General features: G+C 39.4%; 1 protein-coding gene across 1 annotated transcript in view; it reads right to left on the reverse strand.

The window, feature by feature from the left end:
• Positions 1 to 5,630: 5,630 nt before the first annotated feature.
• Positions 5,631 to 25,987, reverse strand: part of LOC101739773 (uncharacterized) — a 191,302-nt gene continuing 170,945 nt past the window's right edge. The window contains exons 2-7 of the mRNA XM_012697875.4: positions 13,557 to 13,771; positions 12,553 to 12,688; positions 11,283 to 11,416; positions 9,352 to 9,548; positions 8,651 to 8,796; positions 5,631 to 8,375 (exon numbers count right to left, since the gene is read on the reverse strand). Of these exons, the coding sequence (XP_012553329.2) occupies positions 8,311 to 8,375; positions 8,651 to 8,796; positions 9,352 to 9,548; positions 11,283 to 11,416; positions 12,553 to 12,688; positions 13,557 to 13,771 (893 nt within the window). The 3' untranslated portion in view covers positions 5,631 to 8,310. The remainder of the gene's footprint in view (positions 8,376 to 8,650; positions 8,797 to 9,351; positions 9,549 to 11,282; positions 11,417 to 12,552; positions 12,689 to 13,556; positions 13,772 to 25,987) is intronic.

Genomic DNA, 25,987 nt, shown 5'->3' on the forward strand with positions numbered 1-25,987 from the left:
AACCAGTTAAAGCTCTTTCAGTAACTCGGTTAGTTTTTATTAAAAATCATCAAGCCAATGTGACAGGAGCAATAACGTGTCGAACACAATTCCCGAGGCTTACATCCGTACAAGTCAACCTTCATATAGACGGTAATATCGGAAGAATTTTACCGCCGATTGACTTATGACGAACGTAAAACATAAATCATACTGGTGGTGGGACCTCTTGTGAGTTCGCGCGGGTAGGTACCACCGCCCTGCCTATTTCTGCCGTGAAGCAGTAATGCGTTTCGGTTCGAAGGGTGGGGTAGCCGTTGTAACTATACTGAGACCTTAGAACTTATATCTCGAGGTGGGTGGCGCATTTACGTTGTAGATGTCTATGGGCTCCAGTAACCACTTAACACCAGGTGGGCTATGAGCTCGTCCATCCATCTAAGCAATAAAAAATAAATAAAAAAATAGCATCAACATAGTTCTAGTGGGTGTTGTAAAAAATGTCTGAGCGATCCACTGTAGGACGTGCAGCGGTGATATCTGTATTATTTGTAGAGTAAGATCGCCGACAAGAATTGACTTTTTCTGACGTGAAGCAATCATCCGGTCTGATTTGAAAGATTGGACAGCAACTCTACATTATAATGCGCTTCTGACCCTATCTCTCGAGGTAGACGATGGTAACCTTTTACCACTAGAAGGGCCGAGAACTCTACTATAATAGTGTTTCGACAAATGGGCTTCATTTCCTTATTTCTTATTGATTTTCTTGAATGGATCGAGTAAATTGAAATGCGCTTGCGTTTTCCATAAAGAATGTATTAAGTAAACACAATTTTTTAAGACAGTGACACAATGACATTAGTCATAGATAACATATATTAAATTATTTATTGGGGTCTAAGGTTTTTCGCGCGAACAAATAGCCTCCAGCAAAAAGCTTCTGATTACAGAAAAACGTCATCCACAACGAATGTCCTATTCTAGAATTCTTAACGATAAGTTCACGTTTGTCGTAAGTCGATCACAAGGTAAACTTTGCCCTGGGCCATCGCTATGCTTACACGAGCGCCCGTACTTCTTCGCCCTAATTTCTCGCTAAATTGAAAGCGCTAAACTTTCAGAACCAGCCCAATAAAGCATCTCTAACTTGTACTATCATGGCGTACCGCATCTTAAGTGTTACGATGTGTTTTATTTAAATTTATATGGCGGTGAATTGCGGTAACTTTTTTTCATCCACGATACTCTTATACCTTTAAACGACCAATTCTTGTATATATATACAAGAATTGGTCGTTGGAGCCATATATATATATATATAATCATAATCTCGGAAACGGCTTTCGAAACGATTTTCATAAAATTTAGTATACAGGGGATTTCGGGGGCGATAAAAAATCGATCTAGCTACGATTTATTTTCAGAAAATGTTGTTTTATTCGTGTTTTTAATAATCAACTTGACTCTTCGCGACATCTATTGGCGAATAATAATACTATTTTTACTGCTACACAACAAGATGGCGTTATAAAAAAAAAAGCCAAGCAAAGCTCGGTCATCATCTAGTAATTATAATTTGCGTAATTACTGGTGGTAGGACCTCTTGTGAGTCCGTGTGGGTACGTACCGCCGCCCTGACTATTCCTGCCGTGAAGCGTTTCAGTTTGAAGGGTGGGGCAACCGTTGTAACTATACTTGAGACCTTAGAACTAACTCGAGGTGGGTGGCGCATTTACGTTGTAGATGTCTATGCCCTCCAGTAACCACTTAACACCAGGTGGGCTGTGAGCTTGTTCACCCATCTAAGCAATAAAAAAAACACATTCAATTAACGCATCACTTAAAACTCATAACTGAATTGACGTTGTGGTATTTAGCACCTTTAGAATTGAAGTGATTTTATCCAAAATTCTTGTTTTTTGGTAAACGCCAAAAATCTAATTGAAGAAGTATATTTTTTCCGTTTCGATTTTCATACTTTAAGCCTTTGTTGGCAGCGGCTTGGTTCTGTCCCTAGCATTGCTGACGTCCATAAGCGACGGTAACCACTCACCACCAGGTGGGCCGGATACTCGTCTGCCTACAAGAGCAATAAAAAGAAGAAAAAAAAACCGCATACCTTAAAATTTAAAGAATGATTTTGATTTAAATGAGACGGAAAGTGTACTTTGTCCTTTTCTAGAATTGGATACAAAAAAAAATTTTAACTCATAGAAAACGTATTTATAAGTCGTTGGAAATATAAATATAATAAAATAATAATTGAAATATAATAATTGTTACTGGTGGTAGGACCTCTTGAGAGTCCGCGCGGGTAGGTACCACCACCCTGCTTATTTCTGCCGTGAAGCAGTAATGCGTTTCGGTTTGAAGGGTGGGGCAGCCGTTGTAACTATACTTGAGACCTTCGAACTTATATCTCAAGGTGGGTGGCGCATTTACGTTGTAGATGTCTATGGGCTCCAGTAACCCCTTAACACCAGGTGGGCTGTGAGCTCGTCCACCCATCTAAGCAATAAAAAAAAAACTAATATTCTTAAAATTTTTGGTTAAGTCACTTCTGTTCTCAAGATGAAATACGCAATGTGGTCCGACATACATTCTTCGTCTAAGCATTTGACATGAAAATGACTTTTTTTCAATAAATATTTGCACTAAGCATTTCTATAACATCAGATAAAATAAGCCAAGATAACTAACTAAGGTATAACTTTGCCTATTCGCGGTCGTAAAGCATCTCAAAAACCACACAGAATGTCTCGGATTTCGAGTGACCATAGAAACGGTCGTTATTTTTGAACCCTGAGCACTCGAGACGCTGGAGTGACGCCAGGTGTGGAGACACGGACTCTCCGTTTCTGACGTGAAAACTCTATAAACCAAACTCACGCTGTCGCAGCGCGAAATCAGCGCTGTGCTGCTTATATTAAGCGACTAGTGACCCGCCCTCGCTTCGCTTCGGAAACATTAAAGTTTACTTTAATATTTTATGTTTACTGGAGGTAGGAGCTCTTGTGAGTCCGCGCGGGTAGGTACCACCACCCCGCCTATTTCAGCCGTGAAGCAGTAATGCGTTCCGGTTTGAAGGGTGGGGCAGCCGTTGTAACTATACTTGACAGCTTAGAACTTATATCTCAAGGTGGGTGGCGCATTTACGTCGTAGATGTCTATGGGCTCCAGTAACCACTTAACATCAGGTGCGCTGTGAGCTCGTCCAGACAACTAATCAATAAAAAAAAAAATTTGATAGCTGAGTCCCGCGATGCTATGTCCCATTGTACAGCGTGTGACGCCGCGGGGCAAAGCTAGTCTAAAAAAGTAGTCTAAATTACTCGTTATATCATCAGCTAACTATCAGTGAAAGTTTCGTCAAAATCGGCCCAGCCGTTCCAGAGATTTGCCAGAACAAACAGACAGACAAAAATTGTAAAAAATGTTTTTTGGTGTATGCACCGTATATAATATATTCATATGCATGTAGTAAAAAGCGGTTATTTCAATATTAAAAACAGACACACCAATTTTATTTATATGTATAGATTCAATGTCATTTTACGGACGGATTATACAGAATACTACCGCTGTATTCCAGCAGTGTCGGAATTCTAAGGCCGCTGCATCACATAAAATATTATGGTAAATAGCTGTGTGAAGAATTTTTCGCTAGTCTATACTAATATTATAAAGAGGAAAGATTTGTTTGTTTGTTTGTATTGAATAGGCTCCGAAACTACTGAACCAATTTGAAAAATTCTTTCACTGTTGGAAAGCTACGCTATCCTTGGGTGACATAGGCTATATTTATTATATTTAAAAAAAAAATTGGGATCCTTACTGAAACTCCAATAATGTAACCCAATGTGTAAAAAAATTATATAAAATTCTTTACATCGCGTGCGCTACTTCCCAAGCGAAGCTGGGGCGGGCCGCTAGTCTGACATAAATGAGCTCACGTCTCACTTCGGAGTGATTGTGGCCTAAAGGGTAAGATGATTGGTAGTTTTTTTATGAAAGAAGGCTTACTGGTTGCTCGGAGATCTTTCAAGTTTCACCAGGACAGGTGGGCGAGCAAGGGCTCAGCCAGAAGGGGCGGAATTTGCTAATAGCTACCCGAGCGCCTCCAAGGCAGACCTAACAACTCAAGAGCAGCTGCTTCGCGAATGAATCTACCACTGGATCGGAATCGCGACCCGCTGAGAAGATCCAGCGAGAAACTCAACGGGCTGATGCTTAGATTAGGTTGCACGTCGAACTCTTTGCCGAGTTCGACGAGTTCGGTTACCGGGGTCCCTAAGTCTGCTCCTAGTGTTAGAGCTGAAGGCGTCTAATGCAAGGGTTATTGGATCTGATAGGTTCGTAAGGACATGTAAGGTGCTCTTGTACGGAGCGATGTATCTATACCGGCCTTCGAATCCCGCAGGCAGGTGCTAATTTTGCTAATGAAATACGTACTCAAAAAATATTCACGAACAACTTAAACAATGGAGGAAAAATATCACGTAATGAAAAAAAACACGTGTGTCACTCGGGGACCGCCGCGGGTAAGCTATTGCATAGCATTTTTTATCAACTTATGCAATTATAATTAGACAATAATAATTTAATATTAAAACAATATTAAAATAAGACCACGCTATATTTATAAGCATTAACAAAACTAAAACATTAACTGTCCCCTTCACACTCATAACTTAGACCGCGCAAGAGAGAGATGGGCAGACTTTTCACGATGCGCATGCAGTGCGACGTCACGCTACGCGCTTATTCACAAACACTACACAAGCGCAACGTGTGAATGTGTTGAACGCGAGCTACATGTTAGGCGGGGTGGGGGTGTTACGTTTTATTTTCGTTACGGAATTTCCTTATTCGGTCGCCGCGCTCAAAGCCCGCGATAAAAGCTATGCAATAGCTTAAAACGAGCCCACAAAAATTAGAATTTGCGTAATTACGATGCAATTGAGATACGAGCTTTGATAACCACTTAACATCAGATGGTATGTAACAAACAAAAAACCTGAATTTAGCGCTTATTGAAGTTTATGATACAATTTATTTATTCACTATAAACAAAAGTGCCGACTAACTGTCTATTGTCGGGACGAAAAGCTTTTCGTCTGTGTATAAAGGACAGTCTCGGCTCAGTTATAATACGAAAGCTTCTAAATAAATATCTTGGACAACTTCAACTATCTATCTGGTTTATTTACTAGTCGCACGGCCTCTTGTGAGTCCGCGCGGGTGGATACCACCACCGTGCCTATTTCTGCCGTGAAGCAGTAATGCGTTTCGGTTTGAAGGGTAGGGGCAGCCGTTGTAACTATACTTGAGACCTTAGAACTTATATCTCAAGGTGGGTGGCGCATTTACGTTGTAGATGTCTATGGGCTCCAGTAACCACTTAACACCAGGTCGGCTGTGAGCTCGTCCAACCATCTAAGCAATAAAAAAATTAAAAAAACTATTATTTACTATTATCAACTGGTTCACGAACAACTTCTTCGATGATGGAAGAAAAGAAGAGAAAGGAAAAAGGTTTAATTTTGATTTCCAGACTCATATCTTAACAGATCCATGTTGTATTTCCCAAGGGAGATGTGACCCGACCGTAGGTCCAATCATATGGATAAAGAAATAATACAATCAAATTATATGAATCAACTAATTTATTTACATATTCACATTATACAATTATTTTTTCTCAACATTCTTACGAAATAAATTATACACATTTTTTAATACACAATTTCTTATATAGTATAAAACTAATGTTAATGTTTTTTTAATCTTAACAATAGTGTGAATGGTTCTCTTTTGTCTGGTTTAATATACAAAACATTATGAGGACTAGTGAAATAAGATACTGAGCTTTTGCAGGCGACTGTTAGTCTGTAGATGATCTTTAGACACTCGTAGCTAGATCGATTTGTCGCCCCCGAAATCCCCTATATACTAAATTTTATAAAAATCGTTGGAGCCGTTTCCGAGATTCAGATTATAAATATATATATACAAGAATTGCTCGTTTAAAGGTATAAGATATATATATATATAATATAATAGATAAGATAAGATAACGATCTGGCAAAGTCGTCAACTGACTTAGATATTTTTAGTTGTAGGTTAGTGACGTTTATAAAAATGTTAAAGGGCATCCTTCACGTTAACAATAGGTCAAGTAGCGTAATTGTTTCATTGCTCAATGTATATTGTGAATAAAATTATTTCCTTACACTATAAGTTAGATTAGTTTTCTTTATCGTGTTGTTTTGTCGTATAGTCGTAAGGACCATTGTGTACAAATTCAGCACTTTGTCTTGCTTAGTCGTGCGCACATAGCTTATGTTGCAAGCCAGATTTGGTTTCTTTTTACTTGTCTTTTTTATATATCTTTTTAGCTTGTGATGAGTATTGTGTGCCTAGTAAATAAATAAAAAATAAAAATAAACATAACATTGCATTTACCTAGTGTTACGATGTCATGATAAAATAATATCACAAATTTTAATATTCACACTTTTTTTTTTGCATTTTTCTTTTTTTTTCTGTAAATGTCAATTTGTGGCGTGTGCTATCATTGATCACGAGATGTTTGACGGTTGCCTGAATCTCGCTAACGACATTTTCAAGATAAGCTTGCATATATACAAGTTCCGAACAACAACATTCGGACCGTCGCGTCGGTCTAACGAGCAATAACACCCACACGCTCGGTAAAAAATATTCACGTTTTCCTTACCTACGTAAATTTTTTTTTTTTTTAAAAATGCGAAACCGTATTTTACTTTTGAGTAAATTCAAATGGTTAACCTAGCAACACACAAAAGCTCGCCCAGAGAACCATTCACACCGGATTAATTAAACTAAATAATGTTCTATCACAACATTCAGTTTCTTACGTACATAATTGTCCTTTTGCGTAACTACCTAGCTACTCCCACCGCTGTGGGGTTAATGGGGAGCCAGAAATTTCGCATTTGACCGAATCCTTGTGAACTTATCTATACCAATATTATAAATAGGAAAGATTTGTTTGTTTGTATTGAATAGGCACCGAAACTACTGAACCGAATTAAAAGAATATTTCACTGTTTGGAAGCTACACTAATCCCGAGTGACATAGGCTGTTATCTTTTTTGAAAAAGATAAGGGTACTTACTAAAACTCCAATAATGTAACTCAAGGTGTAAAAAAATTACCAAAAATATTCTTTACATCGCGTGCCCTGTGCAAACTATTCATGATAGAATAAAATAATGTACTACAACTTTATAGAACACATTATTATTTACAAAAAGTGTCGCGAAAGCATATGCATAACTATTGTAGATAAGCCGCAATAAGTGTTCTTTTATTTAAAAAAATAAAACAACGTCAAATATCGTTGACATTTTTGTTAAAGACCCAAGCGGAGCCGGAGCGGGCCGCTAGTAAGAAATAATTACAGCGTTTTCAGTATTAGTGAAAATTACTTTTAACTGTTTTGTTACTATAGTAATGAAACCCCTCTCGGGTAGCATCAGTGTCTGTCAAAATTCATCTGCAAAGTAACATTGAGGTCCTCTGCGTGTGCCAAAAGTTCATTCTACGCGGATTCAAGAAACTAATGAATATGGCGCCATCCTATCACCAGATACCGCGGATATTTCACCCCATTTACGTTAAACGTCTCGTACAGACTTTCTCAGAGATGAACCTTGAACCGTAAAATAACATAGTGAACTCAAAATTTGTGTATACACTGTGGCATGTCTCTCGTCAAGCGAGGTTCTGAAATAGTATCACAGTTCCAATGTAAGCAGTGGTCAAGTTTTATTACACTTGTATGTTTTATTTCCTCTGGGACTGTCACCCTTTGTCTGGACTCTGAGCTCACCACCCATTACAATACAAAAATGAATATAAAGGCAGTCATCCTATAAAACGGTAGACAATGTACACTTTTACTAGTGGTAGGACCTTTTGTGAGTCCGCACGGGTAGGTACCGCCACCCCGCCTATTTTTGCCACACACCTTGAGATATAAGTTCTAAGGCGTAGTTAATAAATATTAAAAATAAATATAAACATTTTGATTCTACAATCATTCGGTCAAATACATTACCAACTAATTTATTATTTAATAATCGGGCTCTTCGCAAATTTTAGATATAAACACTGCGTTATAACAATCTGTTCATTTCATTATTACTCAACTGTGGACGTTCATTGACGTAGTACAAAATGAAACAGTAATATTACTTGAATAAACAGAAGAATGAAATGTTTTTTTTTGTTTTCATTTATTTCCAATCATTATATGTTCTATATTTGATGGTTTTCATTAAATCATAACGTTAATAAAATGGATAGGCAGACAAGGGTCACGATGAGACTTGAGCTTCTGATAGTACCTGAAAAACAAAAGGACAATTAGAATGTTTTCAGCCTAAAGTGGTCTAAAGGATAAAACGATTGATGCACTCGTATCAAGCGTTTTTATTTATTGCTTAGATGGGTGGACAAGCTCGCAGCCCGCCCGGTGTTAAGTGGTTACTGGAGCCCATAGACATCTACAACGTAAATGCGCCACCCACCTTGAGATATAAGTTCTATGGTCTCAAGTATAGTTACAACGGCTCTGACTGAGTGGGGCTCATGAGCGATAAGCTGTCTGAGGCGAATTTACCAGAAGAATCTTCCCGGGTCACTGAAGCTGGATGAGGGGCGTCTTCCTTGATGAAGACAGGGTCGCTCTTCCGAGCGTAGATATCGTAGATAGTCGCAACGCAGCACAGTGAAAACTGCCCATCTGTAGGTGGCGTCAGTGTGTACCTTTGAAAAAAGATAAGTGGTCTGAGAATTATAATCATAATAATCCATTAAGATCTCGTCGTAAGGGCTCGAGGTATACCATAATGAAGAAGAATTGAGAAGATAAGAGATGATTAGATTTGAGAAGATTAAAGTCCAGAGACGTGACATTCCACAGCCTATTTTGACCCTTAATTTTATGACGATAAGATTGTCGCACCCTTCAAACTGAAACGCATAGCTGATCCGTGACCGAAATTGGCAAAGTGGCAGTTATTCGTGTGAGTTCAGTATTTATCACTAACATATTTTTTTTCTACATCGTGATTGTAGTTCATGGAAATTAATGTGTGTGTCTTAAGTCTAATACGTCTTAAGAACGTATTCCAATTAAAATACTATGATCTCATGTCCTCATGTCTCAATGTTGGTGGAGGAATTCACATTGTAATATCATTTTGGACATCAGTTGGAGAGGCCTATATTCAGCAGTGGACAGTAGACAGGATGTGATGATGATGATGATGATGAATATAATTTTGAGGTTCCTATTTACGCCAATAGAAGAATTTATACCTGAGAATATCTTTTTCCTCCATATCCGCGTTATCATAGACGTAGTGATCCTGGTAGACCCTGTTGAGACTGGCGCTGGTATAGGTCAGTCCCATCTTGTAGTGCTCAGCCTCCATGATGGAGATCTCAATTTGGCTGAAGGCCCCGCGCTCCTTGAAATCCAAATCTGGTGATCGCCAGGACACTGTCTCCGCAATCTGTGTTTTAAACATTCCTTAATATACTAATGGACTCATCGTGGCCTAAAAGATGAGACGCCTAGTATACTTGTATTGCCAGACTAAGCGGGTGTTCAAATTCCGCAGACAGAATTTACGGTGGGCAGCGGCTTGGCTCTGCCCCTAGCATTGCTGACGTCCGTGAGCGACGGTAACCACTCACCATTAGGTGGGCCGTATGGTCGTCTACCTATACGGTAGTAAAAAAAAAGACAAGTACGTTATTTTCTAATAAAAGGCATATTTAAAACACATTCGTGAACAATTTCCATGATAAATCACATCTCGTAATGATCATATCTTTGCCTTGTCTATTAGTGCGGAAAAGCAGCTAGGTATTATTTCCGGTTCGAAGGATGGATAAAAGAAGAGTATCTTCTTTATTCTTTCTGAATGGACCGTAGTCTATACTACCAGAACATATTTTATGTTCCAAACTAAATTCAAATATTGATTTCGAATAATCCCAAACATCTTTTTCCCAAAAGGTTTAGGTATCACTTAAAATGTCATTTAAGTTTGCAAAGAAAAAGTCCAAACTAAACAGAGTCCCGAAAGCTCGTAACATAAACATTCGTTAGAAACTTTTAGAAGTAAAAGCTGTCCCAAAGCATATTAAAATATTCCTAGCCACGTGTATTCTATTCAAAATTAATTTCAACAGTTCAAAAACACAAAAGCTTTTACAAAAAAAAATGTAATAAAAGCTCCCGGTGAAAGTTTCCGTCGAACATTGTTTTGTTGGAAGCTTTCAGTAACAATGAGAGGCATTCATAGATTCTCATCAGTGCGAAAGGATTTTGAGACTTTTTGTACAAATCGATTTCAGTTCTGTTCGACACCTTCTAATGTCGATTTATTGTAATGAGTCTCAGCTCTGGCTTTAAGGGTCAGGTGATCCAGCATCAATTAAGCTGTTATACTATAGGCACTCTTACGTCCTAATTAGATCTGCAGTTAAACAATACGATTGACATTTTGACAGTGCGTTAAAAGGTAGGCAGTATTTAAGCACGGTCCTCCTGGTGTTATATGCTTACCAGAACCCATAGACATCCACAACGTAAACGGCGCCACCCACCTTGATACATAAGTTCTAAGATCTCAAGTATAGTTACAACGGCTGCCCCACCTTTCGAACCGAAACGCGTTACTGCTTCACGGCAGAAATAGGCAGGGCGGTGGTACCTACCCGCGTGGACTCGCAAGAGGTTCTACCACCAGTAATTACGCAAATTATAATTTTGCGGGTTTGATTTTTATTATACCATGTTATTCCTTCACCGTGCAAGTCAGGCAGTTATATTAAAATGGCTGCTCTGCTCTTCAAACCGAAATACCGTTACTGCTTCACGGCAGAAATAGGCAGGGTTGTAGTACCTACCCATGTGGATTCATAAGACGCCTTACCACCATTGTTTACGCAAATTATAATTTTGCACATTTTTTATGGACATATTTCATTAGAAAAATTGGTACATATCTGCCAGCGGGATGCGAACACCGTTATATCGGTTCATACGAATATACCGAGCTTCTTATCTTTAATTACAAACCCTTGGTGTTTCCAGTTTGAAAAAATTGTCGATATTTCGGTAAAGTTATAACTAGGAAGATTAATAAGCAAAGTGTCTATTAACTTATATAACAACATTATATTAGGTGTAACATCAGCTCTTAAGGCCGATGATGGGAAGGAAAACCGGCTCTTACTTTGTTTTCATCCAGAAGCCACGTTATGTTGGGAGCTGGGTACGCCTCGTCAACAGAGCAGTTGGCTCTTATGACGTCACCCCTCGCGTAACTCCCACGAGATATCGTGAGATGTGGCGCCCGAAACGGAGGGTCTGCAAGAGAGTTTCGTTCTGTAATTGGCCTATGACATATTTATTATTTATTTATCATATGGCATTCGTTTCCACTGCATGGTTATAATTTAAATTTACAGTTTGTGAAATAATCGAGAGCTTCTTCTGTTACATTTTTGAGATCCTCCACTTGGCCTGCGAATCTCGTTAGTGGGCATTCCATGACAATGTGGCGTATAGTTTGCTCTGGGCATCCGCATTCACAGCTTTCGTTTTCCGCCCAGCCCCATCTCTTCCGCAGTTGGTTACAGTGACCAGCTCCCGTTCTCAGGTGGTTAAGCATGCACCAGATTGCACATATTTAACAGCCTAACTTGGTTTATCAGAATTTCAATGAGGACACTTCAGTATTAAGTGGTTAAACAGGCTCATAGATATTAGTATGTAAATGCCAATGTGTTCCTTTTAACATGGTGATAAAGTTTGAATTAAATCCGTACGTACCCAGCGTCATTAGCTTACACAGAAAAATCTTGTTGGACTAAAAAGCGCCAACAAAACTATAATGAGCTATAAAGAACTTTGTAACCTATTGCATAAAGACCACAAGCGGTACGAGGTACTAACAAAAACTTTTTTATGGTACAGCGTTCACTAAAAAAACAACAATGTAGTATTGCATTGCAATTTCCAGAGCTTTATGCAGGACTTTTGAAAGCATTAAGTTTAAAGAAAACAACACAAAGTTAGTGCTGTTTAAGACTATTAAGTTTTCGAATGTAAAACAAATTGCCATTACTGGTGGTAGGACCTCTCGTGAGTCCGCGCGGGTAGGTACCACCACCCTGCTTATTTCTGCCGTGAAGCAGTAATGCGTTTCGGTTTGAAGTGTGGGGCAGCCGTTGTAACGCGCATTTACATTGTAGATGTCTATGGGCTCCAGTAACCAATTAACACCAGGTGGGCTGTGAGCTCGTCCAACCATTTAAGCAATAAAAAATTTAAAAAGTATTTTTTCTATTCTATAAGCCGACAGACGTCCACTGCTGGACATTGTCATGGTTACAGACAAGCGATACTACAAAGTTTTTGTAAAGTCCACGTCACATTGATGACTTGGGTGTTCTTGGGAGGGGCTTAGTAAGGGCATAGGGAGGGTATAGATTAAAACTCACCAACAACTGTGAGTGGCGCCGACTCTATATCAGTATGAAAGAGGGGTGCGTCTGCTGATACTTCACACTGATAATCTCCGCTGAGGTGCCTGTTCATATTCACTATCCTCACTTGCTGGTGATCCGATTGCGTTAGCTGCGTAAGTTTCCAGAAAATTATAAATGGATTGGCATTACATCGTAAAAATTTAATTGGTAATAAGACCATCATTGTTTCAGACTTTTCGGTAAAAATCGAAGTGTAAATATTTACGAACATCTACTGGTTTCTATATATACTACATTGACAACACCACCACACCATTTAAGACGTGGAAAAGCCTTTAAAAACAAAGCCGCTGGACATAGCTTCTTGGGATCCTCCAAAAGGCTCACTGAAAAGGTCTCCGTAAATAACCACAGTTTTACTGAGATTGGATTTCATCTCATATCATTTCATTTCATTTTGTGCCATGCCATGTTTCATATTAATCAACTTAATTTCATTTCACTTCATATTATCATTTTTCATAAAAATAAGAATATAAATTAAAATAAGGCTTGACCTAAAGGTCTTAGTTATCAAGTCCTAAAATCCCTTTAAAAAAAAACCTTTAACTGGTTGACCTCGCGTATAGGTGGACGACGTGACAGTATTTAACTTCTAGTGTCTAAGCGCTTCGGTGGCTGCTAAATACCAGTTGGAACGTGACCACATTTACTCATCTACGCAGGTGAAGAAATTCATTATTCATTCGCGGAAAAAGTATAGAACAAAAAAGAAAGTAATATGTTTGCCGGGCAATAATGTGTGAACGTTTATTTAGTGATAATTAAGTGTTTTGGCAACAAAATTTACATCAAAAACTACCCCTTTAATGAAAATTAATTAAGAAGAAAATTTATTTCCTGAGGTCTAAAGGGAAAGCATTCAAATTAAACCTATCAAACCGTAAACTTCTTAAGTCGCGGCGTGGACTTTGATCTGCTTAACATGCTTTATTGATTTAAATGATAATACTTACATCAACCGAAGCACCAGGTAGCGGAAATACCATAGTAGGAGGCATTTCCCTTGGCACGAATCTGTAGAATTCTGTTTCCGCTCTGTACCACTTAATAGAGTACAATGCTGCACCCTCTAAGTCATAGGAACACCTTAATACAGCAGACTGACCATCACCGGAGAGGACCGCTCTGGGCACGGAGATCGTGAGGTCTTTTAACGACCACACTCCTCCTGCGAACAGAAAATGTGGATTAAAATCACGTCATGCAAAAAGAAGGTTATTGGGAGCTAATTTCCTTGCCAAATTTGATGGTAGATAGTAATAGTAGGTGGTAACAATCAAGATTAGTTATTTGTGTATAAAATGGACAGTGAACCTAAGTGCGAAAACGCAGATTGAGATCTGGTTGCAATTGAAGATGGGCAGACCAAATGATATTATTGTATTAAAAATTATTTTTTACTTCACAAATTTTTCATTTGCTTTTGTAACTAATACCCTATAGACAGGACTATTTCCAGATTCTATTCATTTGAAACAAAATAATCTAGAGGACTACAAAAATTCCGGATCCGCACAAAAGCAAGTTTTGCTAAAATTAAATCGCTCTTAAGGTTCTAATAATTCGGAATATAAATATTATATAATATGTTTTGTGACGAGAGGGCAGGTGCGTAGTCGTGATTAGTAGCACCTCTCCCCTTGTCTGCCCCCTTGACCTGACCCCGCATGTGGAGAAACAAGATATAGGGAGATACAATAAGTAGACTCAGTTTTATAGTACCTTTTTTATACAGGAAACTCATGTGAGCATTTTACAATACCCTTTGCATTGTGTTCTGTACTCTTGAGACCATATTCTTACAGTTCCCTATATACGAGATCACACGTAACCTAACCGAAGACACGATCGATGCATACTGCTTCGTACTTATGTTTTATTCCTTCGATTGTATTTCATCTATACTAATATTATAAAGAGGAAAGATTTGTTTGTTTGTTTGTTTCGAATAGGCTCCGAAGCTACTGGACCGATTTGAAAAATTCTTTTTCCATTAGAAGCCGACATTGTCCCTGATGAACATAGGCTACTTTATTTTTTTTTTTTTGTTTCATGTGTGTTTTAATGTTTCCGAAGCGAAGCGAGGGCGGGTCGCTAGTTAAATATAATCAGCTTAAAATACAGTCCACTTTAATTGGACAACGTGTATAAAAATCGCATAAAGCATAAAAGTTACGATACTGTTTTCCACATTACTCGGAGATCAGAAGGCAGTGCCTTACAAGTCGTTGTCACGATAGAAATATTGTAACGATCCCTGTTCCGGGGTAGGTCTCGTGGAAACCGAGCTTTGTCCCGGGGGACTAAGGACCCCTCGGTACCCGGGATTTTCGTGCAAGCCATGAGAATTGATATCGCCCTGTTCCGACATAATAGCTTGTCAGCAATTTGAATTGGAACGGAGTTTGAAGATTGTTTTACGTGTACGCTTAGTCTAAATTATATAAATACCATGCATAGTTTATCGTCTTGAATAAATGTTTAATATGAAACAAAGATACATTTCCCAAAAGCATATCCTACGAATCCAGAACAGTTTTTCTGACATAGCCATCGGAAAGACATACGCGAAACACGAAAATATAAACAAGGAATGGCCAATATTTAAACTAAGATCTTTCAGAAAAGAACACAGGAATGAAGCACACCAGTGCGGGCTCTCAATCCCACAGGCATTTACACTAATTAATAAATCTTTAAACGACCCCTCTGAAAGTGGATGTCGGCCAATATCACTATAGCTAAATACTTGTTGCAAGTTTTCCATTAAAGATGAGGAATTGTTCGAGATGATTCCGGCATCTCGTTTTTACCATCGCACCGCCCGCCACCGGAGTAGAGTTCATCCATACTACCTGGAGCCACTGCGGTCATCCACAGTGCGTTTCCAGAGATCTTTTTTGCCACGTACCATCCGGCTATGGAATGAGCTCCCCTCCGAGCGCTATAACATGTCCTTCTTCAAACGAAGCTTGTGGAGAGTATTAAGCGGTAGGCAGCGGCTTGGCTCTGCCCCTGGCATTGCTGAAGTCCATGAGCGACGGTAACCACTCACCAACAGGTGGGCCGTATGCTCGTCTGCCTACAAGGGCAATAAAAAAAAACTCAACCGAAACTATTCCTAATTTTGTAAATGTGGTGGAAGAGAAAACGGATTTCCTTTTCCCGTATCAATTCTAATCACACTCTCACGATTGAAAGCCATTACCGCGGTTGAGGCTTCCAATCGCTTGATTGAAGTCGTCGAAGCGACTGACCAATTTCGATAAAACAGTCAGCGCTGCACTGACCTGCCAATTACTAAGATGTGATAGCTATCTGGGTGGAAATCACGTGCACCTTAGAGATCTTTGTCGGCGCCGCAGTGGATTGAACTATATATGTGGAAGAGTATCCATGAAACAATTATAGGTATAGAATTTTTTTATTGCCTTATAGGCAGACGAGTATGCGGCCCACCTGATGGTGAGTGGCTACTGTCGCTCTTGGACTTCAGTAATGTCAGGGGCAGAGCCAAGCCGGTGGCTATCGAAACTTGTACTAACTATGTGAATGATTACTATTATCCAAGGATGTAATTTTTTTTAATTATCTATCAGCTAGTAGCTCCCGGGACTCATTATCTATTACTGGTGGTAGAACTTCTTGTGAATCCGCACGGGTAGGTACCACCACCCTGCTTATTTCTGCCGTGAAGCAGTAAGGCGTTTCGGCTTGAAGGGTGGGGCAGCCGTTGTAACTATACTGGGACCCTTAGAACTTCTATCTCAAGGTGAGTGGCGCATTTACATTGTAGATGTCTATGGGCTCCAGTAACGACTTAACACCAGGTGGGCTGTGAGTGAGGTTCTGTGTCACTCTGTACTACAGAATATTCATGCTTCCTGTCTTTCAAAAGTTGATAGCCCTGTGAGCTTAATTTCATGAAAAGTTCGTTTAAACCAATCCGCGTCATGACCTAGTTTTACCTCATTACCATTCCGTACTGGCCCGAGTACGGCTTAATCATTGAATTGAAAAGTTTTATTTTAATTAGGTCTCTATCTGTGAATTTATCTTCATTTTTTGACGATACCTTAAAAATGAACCATTTATATAGGATTATGATTACAAGTCGTTAAGCAGTTTCCGTCATTGAGATTGTAATTTCAATGTCAATTAGATAAGATTTTCAAAAAAGTTCTCGTTATTTGAGTGGACGATGTAATTGCCTAATTTTAAGTACCGAAGTATGATGCTACCTGCCTTGAGACACCCAAAATCAATTGTGCAGTTGTAACAGCTTCCGAACCCATCGAACCAGAACGCGTTACAGCAACGCGCAACAGGCATGTCAGGACCAGGGTCCTTACCAGAATGGTACAATATGCTAGCTTCACGCTCAGAGAAACCCACAGAGTTTCAAGCCGCATCTTCTTAGTGGGTCGCGATTCCGATCCGGTGGTAGACTCTGCGAAGCGCTGCTCTTGCTAGGGCTAGGGCTAGCAAATTCGCTCAGGTTAAGCCCGTAAGCTCACCTCCCGCCCGGGCGTAAAGTTACCAGCGAATAGTTAGGGGAAAAAACACTCATATGAGTAATTTTCAATTAAAAAATAACAATTTATTTACGTTGCACAAACAAGAAAGTTGCTTAAACGCAATATTCATTCATATTCATAAAAGCCCTAGTTAATTTTTACGCGATCGAGAAGTTAAAAAGCTCACATTAAGCACACGGAACGCACTCTGGTTTAAGAGTTGGAACAACTATTAAATACCTTGATTTATCTATATACCACTTGATTTATATACCATTAAATTGAGACCTAAACCTCATGTCTCATGGGCAGTACTCACTGAACTATGGAGTCTAATGATTCTTTATCATCAGCTTTGATTTGATTCGCTCAGTAATCAAAAAGGGTCTTTTTTCATACTGCACAGCCATGACAATGACGAAATGTGGAACGATCGTTCGCTGACAATATCATTACTGCTAATGTACACAACGAATTGTTCGCATTTCCAACACGAGCAGCGATGTATATGGCCAATTGGGTTAATGACGCGAAATGTTCTAACAACGGATGCGTTGTGCTGTATCGACTGGGGTGTAGGGATTATCACGTGATTGGGGTATTTGTCTGCTGTCTGAGAAGATTAGGCTATTGTTAGTCAAATACGTATGCTTGTTTGTTTATTAACCAAACATACATATATCAATGATTAAGGTAGAATTGAATCTGAACAAATATAGTCCAGCTAACAGTACAAACAAAACATGACAAAGTTTAACTAAAACGACTGTAACTTTTGTATTATGCAAGATAGGCAAACGAACTCACGATAGACCTGGTATCAAGAGGTTATCAGAGGTTTCAACTACCCATCTAAATACCTTCTGACCTTCAAATCAAAGCGCTTGACAGCTTGACGGAAGACATAGACTTAGCTGCAATATATATATAAGTCCCTATGACTTACATTATACTTCTAGCGATAATAAATAATTATAACTAAATAATTCCGGAACTGGTTCTAGAAATATTTAATCGCAGACCCTACTAATGTTTGGTACATAAATCTAGAGTAGAGCTGAATGGATGAGATAAGGGTTCGCAAAGAAATTATCTGTCATGCTACTGCCACCTTCTACTGCCACCCTCCAGCTATCTGTTTCTCGCCGGATCTTCTCAGTGGGTCGCGTTTCAGATCCGGCGGTAGACTCTGCAAAGTACTGCTCTTGCTAAGGTCAGTGTTAGCAACACTCTGGTTTGAGCCCCGTGAGCTCACCTTCACATGTTAGAGTGAAGTACAAATAGCCTCTCAAGGCTATCATCTTAGGTAGGAAAAAAAAGTTGAAATAAGGGTTCGCAAAGAAATGATCTGTCATGCTGTACCGTAACCATTACGATGAACTCTGTGAGAATCTTTCCCACAGACCTTATGACCGTGCTAGTTTTCTACCGACTATACGCAATATACCGCGTGGGAGTACACGGTATATTGCGTGAGTGGAAACTAGGAAACAGTAGTGGAATGATAGGTAGCCGTATATTCTTTAAATTATTTTGGACCTATTTTCGTCAAAAGCGGGTATGTGATCGAGCGTAAAAATATAACCAAAAGACGGAAATCCTTTAGTATTTATAAAAATTAGTTAGGATTAAAATGAGCCTTAAATTTGATCAGATAAAACCTCAAGTCAGACCCAATTAGTTAATCCCAAGCTTTTCTGAAAATATCGCTGACATTTAAAACCAGATCAATCATTTTGAAGCCTAGTCTTCACAAAAGCGCCCGTAAAAGCGCCGTTTTCAATTTCCTCATGTTTATAGAGATAACTTGAAAACATTCCCACATAATGTCTGACTAAGCCACATTTAACGTCCGCTTCATTCGACCGTAGTCCATCTCGTTTCCCCTTAGTCAAGTTATTTTCAAGTCTTATTAATGTATAGGCATGAATTATGTTTGCGTTTTCCGTTCTGACCCGTCCCGGAGCGTGCTGGGGAGGTTGTTTAAAAATTTTATTCATCTACCCTCCGAACGCGGTTTTGTTGAATCACTTTCGGGGGTAGTTGGAAGTTTTGAATCTGAATCGAGTTTGCTTTTCGTTGTTCTTTCTGTGTGTATCTAATTAGCATGTGTCAGAGGTAGTATCGGGATACTTGGGGTCGACATTTCGAGCGATGTCCAGTTTCGGAGTCATTTGGAAGGCAAAGCCAAGTTGGCGTCCAAAATGCTGGGAGTCCTCAACAGAGCAAAGCGGTACTTCACGCCTGGACAAAGACTTTTGCTTTATAAAGCACAAGTCCGGCCTCGCGTGGAGTACTGCTCCCATCTCTGGGCCGGGGCTCCCAAATACCAGCTTCTTCCATTTGACTCCATACAGAGGAGGGCCGTTCGGATTGTCGATAATCCCATTCTCACGGATCGTTTGGAGCCTCTGGGTCTGCGGAGGGACTTTGGTTCCCTCTGTATTCTGTACCGCATGTTCCATGGGGAGTGCTCTGAGGAATTGTTCGAGATGATACCGGCATCTCGTTTTTACCATCGCACCGCCCGCCACCGGAGTAGAGTTCATCCATACTACCTGGAGCCACTGCGGTCATCCACAGTGCGTTTCCAGAGATCTTTTTTGCCACGTACCATCCGGCTATGGAATGAGCTCCCCTCCACGGTGTTTCCCGAGCGCTATGACATGTCCTTCTTCAAACGAGGCTTGTGGAGAGTATTAAGTGGTAGGCAGCGGCTTGGCTCTGCCCCTGGCATTGCTGAAGTCCATGGGCGACGGTAACCACTCACCATCAGGTGGGCCGTATGCTCGTCTGCCTACAAGGGCAATAAAAAAAAAAAAAAAAAAAAAAAGGTGAAGTAGGAAGAATTTCATACGCTGTAAGAACGAGAGATAATTTCAATAAAGCACATCCGACGTATCAGCTTTCTGGACTTAATTATTCTTTTTGGTGGTAGAACCTCTTGTGAGTCCGCGCGGGTGGGTACCACCATCCTGCCTATTTCTGCCGTGAAGCAGTAATGCGTTTCCGCTTGAAGGTTAGGGCAGCCGTTGTACCTATACTTGAGACCTTAGAAGTTATATCTCAAGGTGGGTGGCGCATTTACGTTGTAGATGTCTATGGGCTCCGGTAACCACTTAACACCAGGTGGGCTATGAGCTCGTCCACCCAACTAAGCATTAAAGAAAAGTTAGATGTCTGCAGATTTGTATACTTAAAACTGTCAAGAATCCTGTGCAAATAGTGCTTCAAGATAAAAATGTCAAACCTCACTCACATTAGCAATAAAAGCTCAAAGTATTGGATAATTATTTACTCGGCTGCTCTACAAAAGATATTAGATCTAATCTTAAATATATTGCTTTAAAAGATTCTTAATTTTAGAATTATTTTTAATCTCAAATATATCATTTTAGAGTTTTAAATGATTGCACGCTTATTGGTAGCAAGGGACTTTCTACATCAGAGTATGTGTCATTGAGACAAAAGATCCCCGAGGGACGAAGTGTCGATCTGGCCGACCCCTCAAAATAACTGTGAGTAGGTACTAATAAAAGTCGTCACGTGTACTGATTCACACGCTTGATTTGTTTAATAAGACGGGCCACGACCAAAAAGATATTTTTTGTAAAGATAAACAAAAAAATGAAAGATTTTTTTAAGTTCCACAATATAGCTTAACATAAAGTTTGTTGGAGAGTCCACACTTTTGGCTGCCCGTTAGCAATGTAATCAATACATTGTTAAGAAAGTGACTTAAAATAAATCATCTACCATCTATCTATCTATCTATATATATGTATATATAAAAATGAATTGCTGTTTGTTAGTCTTGCTAAAACTCGAGAACGGCTGGACCGATTTGGCTAATTTTGGTCTTGAATTATTTGTGGAAGTCCAGAGAAGGTTTAAAAGGTAGATAAATATGAAAATGCTCGGAATTAAATAAAAATATTTTGTTTTTCCTTTGATGTGTCCCCCGTCGGACGGATTCCTTTTGTTTGTTTTAAGTATATTTTATACTAAAGTTTACTTTAAGGCACTACAAAGTCTGCCGGGTCAGCTAGTTTTTCTATAAAAATTTTCTGAGAATTCAAAGATTTTTTAAATAATCAGTATTTTTTTAAAACAAACGTAATTAATTGTTTTATATTAAAGTGATGATAAAAGATTACTTATACAGTAGTTGGTAAAATATGATGATAATTAATTAATGTTAATTACATTAATAATAATAATTTAACATATAATAAAAATCAATCATTTTTCTTAAATTTATTGTTCGATAATTATAGGTTACTTTACTGGTGGTAGGACCTCTTGTGGGTCCGCACGGGTAGGTACCACCACCCGCCTATTTCTGTCGTGAAGCAGTAATGCGTTTCGGTTTGAAGGGTGGAGCAGCCGTTGTAACTATACTGAGACCTTATAACTTATATCTCAAGGTGTGTGGCGCATTTACGTTGTAGATGTCTATGGGTTCCAGTAACCGCTTAACACCAGGTGGGTTGTGAGCTCGTTCACACATCTAGGCAATAAAAATAAAATAAAAAAACTACCAAACTAATGATCTTTACTCGCGTAATTCGTAACAACTCGTATTTATCATACATTGAAAATTAATGTTCATTCGCAATTTTATTACTGCACATTGTATTCAAGCTAGTTATTTATTTCATAGATCAGATTCCACTTGCATTTATATCACTCACCTAGAGTGATCACGATCGTGAATTAGCTGTACACATTTATCACGGCGCGAATGGTGCTACGGAAATGTCAACTGCAAATATCACGTTTGCCTGATTATCTGCATTAAAATTTAACTAACTTATGTGTATTAACTATGCTAAAATTTTCGAGACCGCAGATGAGAGAGAGAGAGAAAGAAAGAGAGAGTATTCTTTATTGTACATCAAAAAATAAATAAACAATACAATAGGTACATTAAATACAAAAAAAAGTATAATTAGCGGTCTTATCACTAAGAGCGATCTCTTCCAGACAAGCATCAGATGGACAAGAATCATTTGGAAACGAATTACGCGTGGTTTACCAGTCCAGTGAAATATATACATATTCATACACATACATACATATATATGCATATACACATGATGACTTCACGGTACTGCCTACGGCGGTAGGCAGCGGCTTGGCACTGTCCCTGGCATTGCTGACGTCCATGAGCGACGGTAACCACTCACCATCAGGTGGGCCGTATGCTCGCCTGCCTATACGGCAATAAAAAAAAAAAAAACTCCCACAAAATTATCATTAAAACCCCTAAATCTAAGATTAGATGTTCGAGTTTACATCTCTTCTATTATTAAGATGTTGCCGTGTCTAATAGAGGTTACGACTTTAATGAACCTATCTTGAACATTATATTGAAGTTTAAATTTATAATAATTGTCTAACGACTGCTTCGCGGGGGATCTAGGCTGAGTGCACGGTACTTATGGACTAACAATCCGATTTTCCTAAAGTTATCTCACCGAGCTACCTTTGGCAAGCTAATTAGTATTAAATCCTCTTCATATTACTGATCTCAGCTTACACAAACCATAGTTCCAATAACAAGATTACCGCCAAACCACAATCCTGACACGCTAATTAAATACAACGACTAATTATTTGATTTCAGGTCAACGATTATAGGATTTCAATATAATTATAATTATGTATTTTGTATTTACTTGCATATTTTTAGTATTTATTTGTATTTAATCGTATGTAAGTCCATCTTATGTTGTATTAATTTTTCACATGTGTATATAAGTATATATTTTTATGTAAGTTTATTAAGATATAGCACCGTCCAGTTCGCTTATTCCTCTCCCTGCAAGGTTGCCTGGAAGAGATCGCTTTCAGCGATAAGGCCGCCAATTTATGTCACCGACTATTATTTGTTTTTATATGCTTACTTTGTACATATGGTGTAAATAAAGTGTTATATTATTATGATTATTATTATTATCTTAAGCTCTTATGTAAGAGATGCTCTAAGATTAATAGACAAGCCTGTTCTATAATTTTAATTTGCTTTACAAAGCAGAAGTACGGCCTCGCGTGGAGTAATTCTCCCATCTCTGGGCCGGGACTCCCAAATACCAGCTTCTTCCATTTGACTCCATACAGAGGAGGGCCGTTCGGATTGTCAATAATCCCATTCTCACGGATCGGTTGGAACCTCTAAGTCTGCGGAGGGACTTCGGTTCCCTCTGCATTTTGTACCGTATGTTCCGTGGGGAGTGCTCTGAGGAATTTTCGAGATGATACCAATGTCTCGTTTTTACCATCGCACCGCCCGCCACCGGAGTAGAGTTCATCCAGACTACCTGAAGCCACTGCGGTCATCCACAGTGCGTTTCCAGAGGTCTTTTTTGCCACGTACCATCCGGCTATGGAATGAGCTCCCCTTCACGAAGTTTCCCAAGCGCTCTGACATGTCCTTCTTCAAACGAGGCTTGTGGAGAGTCTTAAGCGGTAGGCAGCGGCTTGGCTCTGCCCCCGGCATTGCTGAAGTCCATGGTCGGCGGTAACCACTCACCATCAGGTGGGCCGTATGCTCGTCTGCCTACAAGGGCAATAAATAAAATCGCTAAGTATTTTAATGTCTACCAAAACATAAACTTCTCCTGTGCGTGTCTCAGAATTAATATAGTCTGACCTATGATGTCAGGGAAAGACGGATTATTTGTGTCCTTATCTTTAGCACTAGCTTGCTGTTCTGTTATTTTCCGAGCCAATAGATATTACAAATGAACTGGATGTCTCACTTGTCATGGATTTCTCAAATACTTAACTTGTTATAATAATAAAAAAATACTTAATACAATAAAATTGTACGTATCATCTCGGATTCAATAAAACCGAAAAACCCGATTTGCCTTTTGGAATGTTGCTTGAAAACACTTAAGATAACTCCCAGGTACTGTTTATTCAATAACCTTCGAAGCAATAACGATGGTCGTATAGACAGTAATTGCCAAGCCCACTCACTATATTGGATTCCACAAAACGGCGTGATTTCAGAAGGTGTAGTATCCGATACTCGAGCCCTCGGCTAAGGACCGATTAAGCCTTGTAGTCTTGAATTTTGTATTACGTGCTATTGTGGGAAGGCAATAACGTGCTTTCTGAGCCTTTAAGGAATCGAGCTTAGATAAGATTTGATTAGTATTAACCCCTTTGAAGACACATTGCGAGTTCAAACAAACAATTACTAAGATAATGTGCTATTATTCTTAACGGTTGAACAATGGTGATTGTGTGAATATGGTAGATCAATGGTGTGTGATGAATGTGAATAGTAATTTGAACCTATTGAGTTTTGGGCCGGTTCTTCTCAGTGGATTGCGATTCCAAGCCGGTGGTAAATTTAACGAATTGCTGATTTAACTAGGACTATCTCGCTATTTTTTCCCCTACCTATGCTAATAGCCTTGAGAGGCTATTTCAGCTTCTCCTTGACGTGTAGGTGAGCTCACGGTGCTCAAACTGGGGGTGTTGCTAAAACTGGCCCTAGAAAGAGCAGTGCTTCACAGAATATACCAACGGATCGGAAACGCGATCCACTGAGAAGATCCGACGAGCACTCAGAGGGCTGTGTCTATGGGTTAATTCACTCGTTGAGCCCTTCGTCGCAAGCGATGGGCTCGACGAGAACGGTGACCGGTGCTTTTGGTACTCCTTGCTAGGTCCATGAGGTTTCCTATATAACCCGGTGAAGCCAGAACAGACCCTCAACGCTACTGGCAGTAGGCACAAAAATTGATTAGATTCATTTTTACAATAACATCTCTAAACGGAATGATTACGATTCAAATTTGCTTGAACCGAATGCCGTGTACAAAATGAAGCCATATTTCAGTTCCTATCTCGACGCCATCTAACAGTCTGAGGGGAAATACACCGATCTAGGATTTCCGCGACCAGATCATTTGCAATTTCGTTGTTGTGGAATATGACGGAAGTAAAGGAATTGAACATTGATGGAATTACAAGGACGAGAAGCAATACATTTCGGTTCGATTATAGTTTTATTTATTTTTGTAGAATGGTATTGGGTGATAGGTCTGGACGAGTTTTTTTTTATATAATTGAGCGAACTCACTTGGTTTTAAGTGGTTACTGGAGTTTTTAGACATAATTAAGTGAATTCTACCACTAATGATATCACAGCTGTTCCCCTTCAAACTAAAACGCATTACTGCTTCACGCTGAAATAGGCGGGGTGGCGGTACCTACCCGTGCTTACGCTCATTATAATTTTGCGGGTTTGATTTTTATTACACGATGTTATTCCTTCACCGTGAAAGTCAATCGTGAACATTTGACAAGTACGTATTTCATTAGAAAAATTGGTACCCGCCTGCGTGATCCGAACACCGGTGCATCGCTAGATACGAATGCACCGGGCGTCTTATCTTTTAGGCCACGACGACTTCTAAAAGCTCACCGATAGCCTTTCAAAACGACATGGTCTACTAGAAAATACTGGACAAAAAAAACAGTCATAATATTCAGTCCACGTTACAGAACCCACAACATAAATCCGAGCGCTTATCAGTCACTCGGAGACAGTTCGTTCGAATTCCTACGTAAAGCCAACAAAAGCAACCAATTTCAGGGTCCGTGGAGTAATGCAGTTGCTCAAAAATAAGGGAATGTTTATTTATATGACAGTTGTAGCTATGTGTGAACAACTCTTTTTTTTTCTTTTATAGCCTTATAGGCAGACGAGCATACGGCCTAACTGATGGTGAGTGGTTACCGTCGCTCATAGACGTCACCAATGCCAAGGTAGAGCCAAGCCGCTGCGTACCGTTTAATACTCTCCACAAGCCTAGTTTGAAGAAGGACATGTCATAGCGCTCGGA

The sequence above is a fragment of the Bombyx mori genome, chromosome 27 (assembly GCF_030269925.1).
Source record: "Bombyx mori chromosome 27, ASM3026992v2".
Lineage (NCBI taxonomy): Eukaryota > Metazoa > Arthropoda > Insecta > Lepidoptera > Bombycidae > Bombyx > Bombyx mori.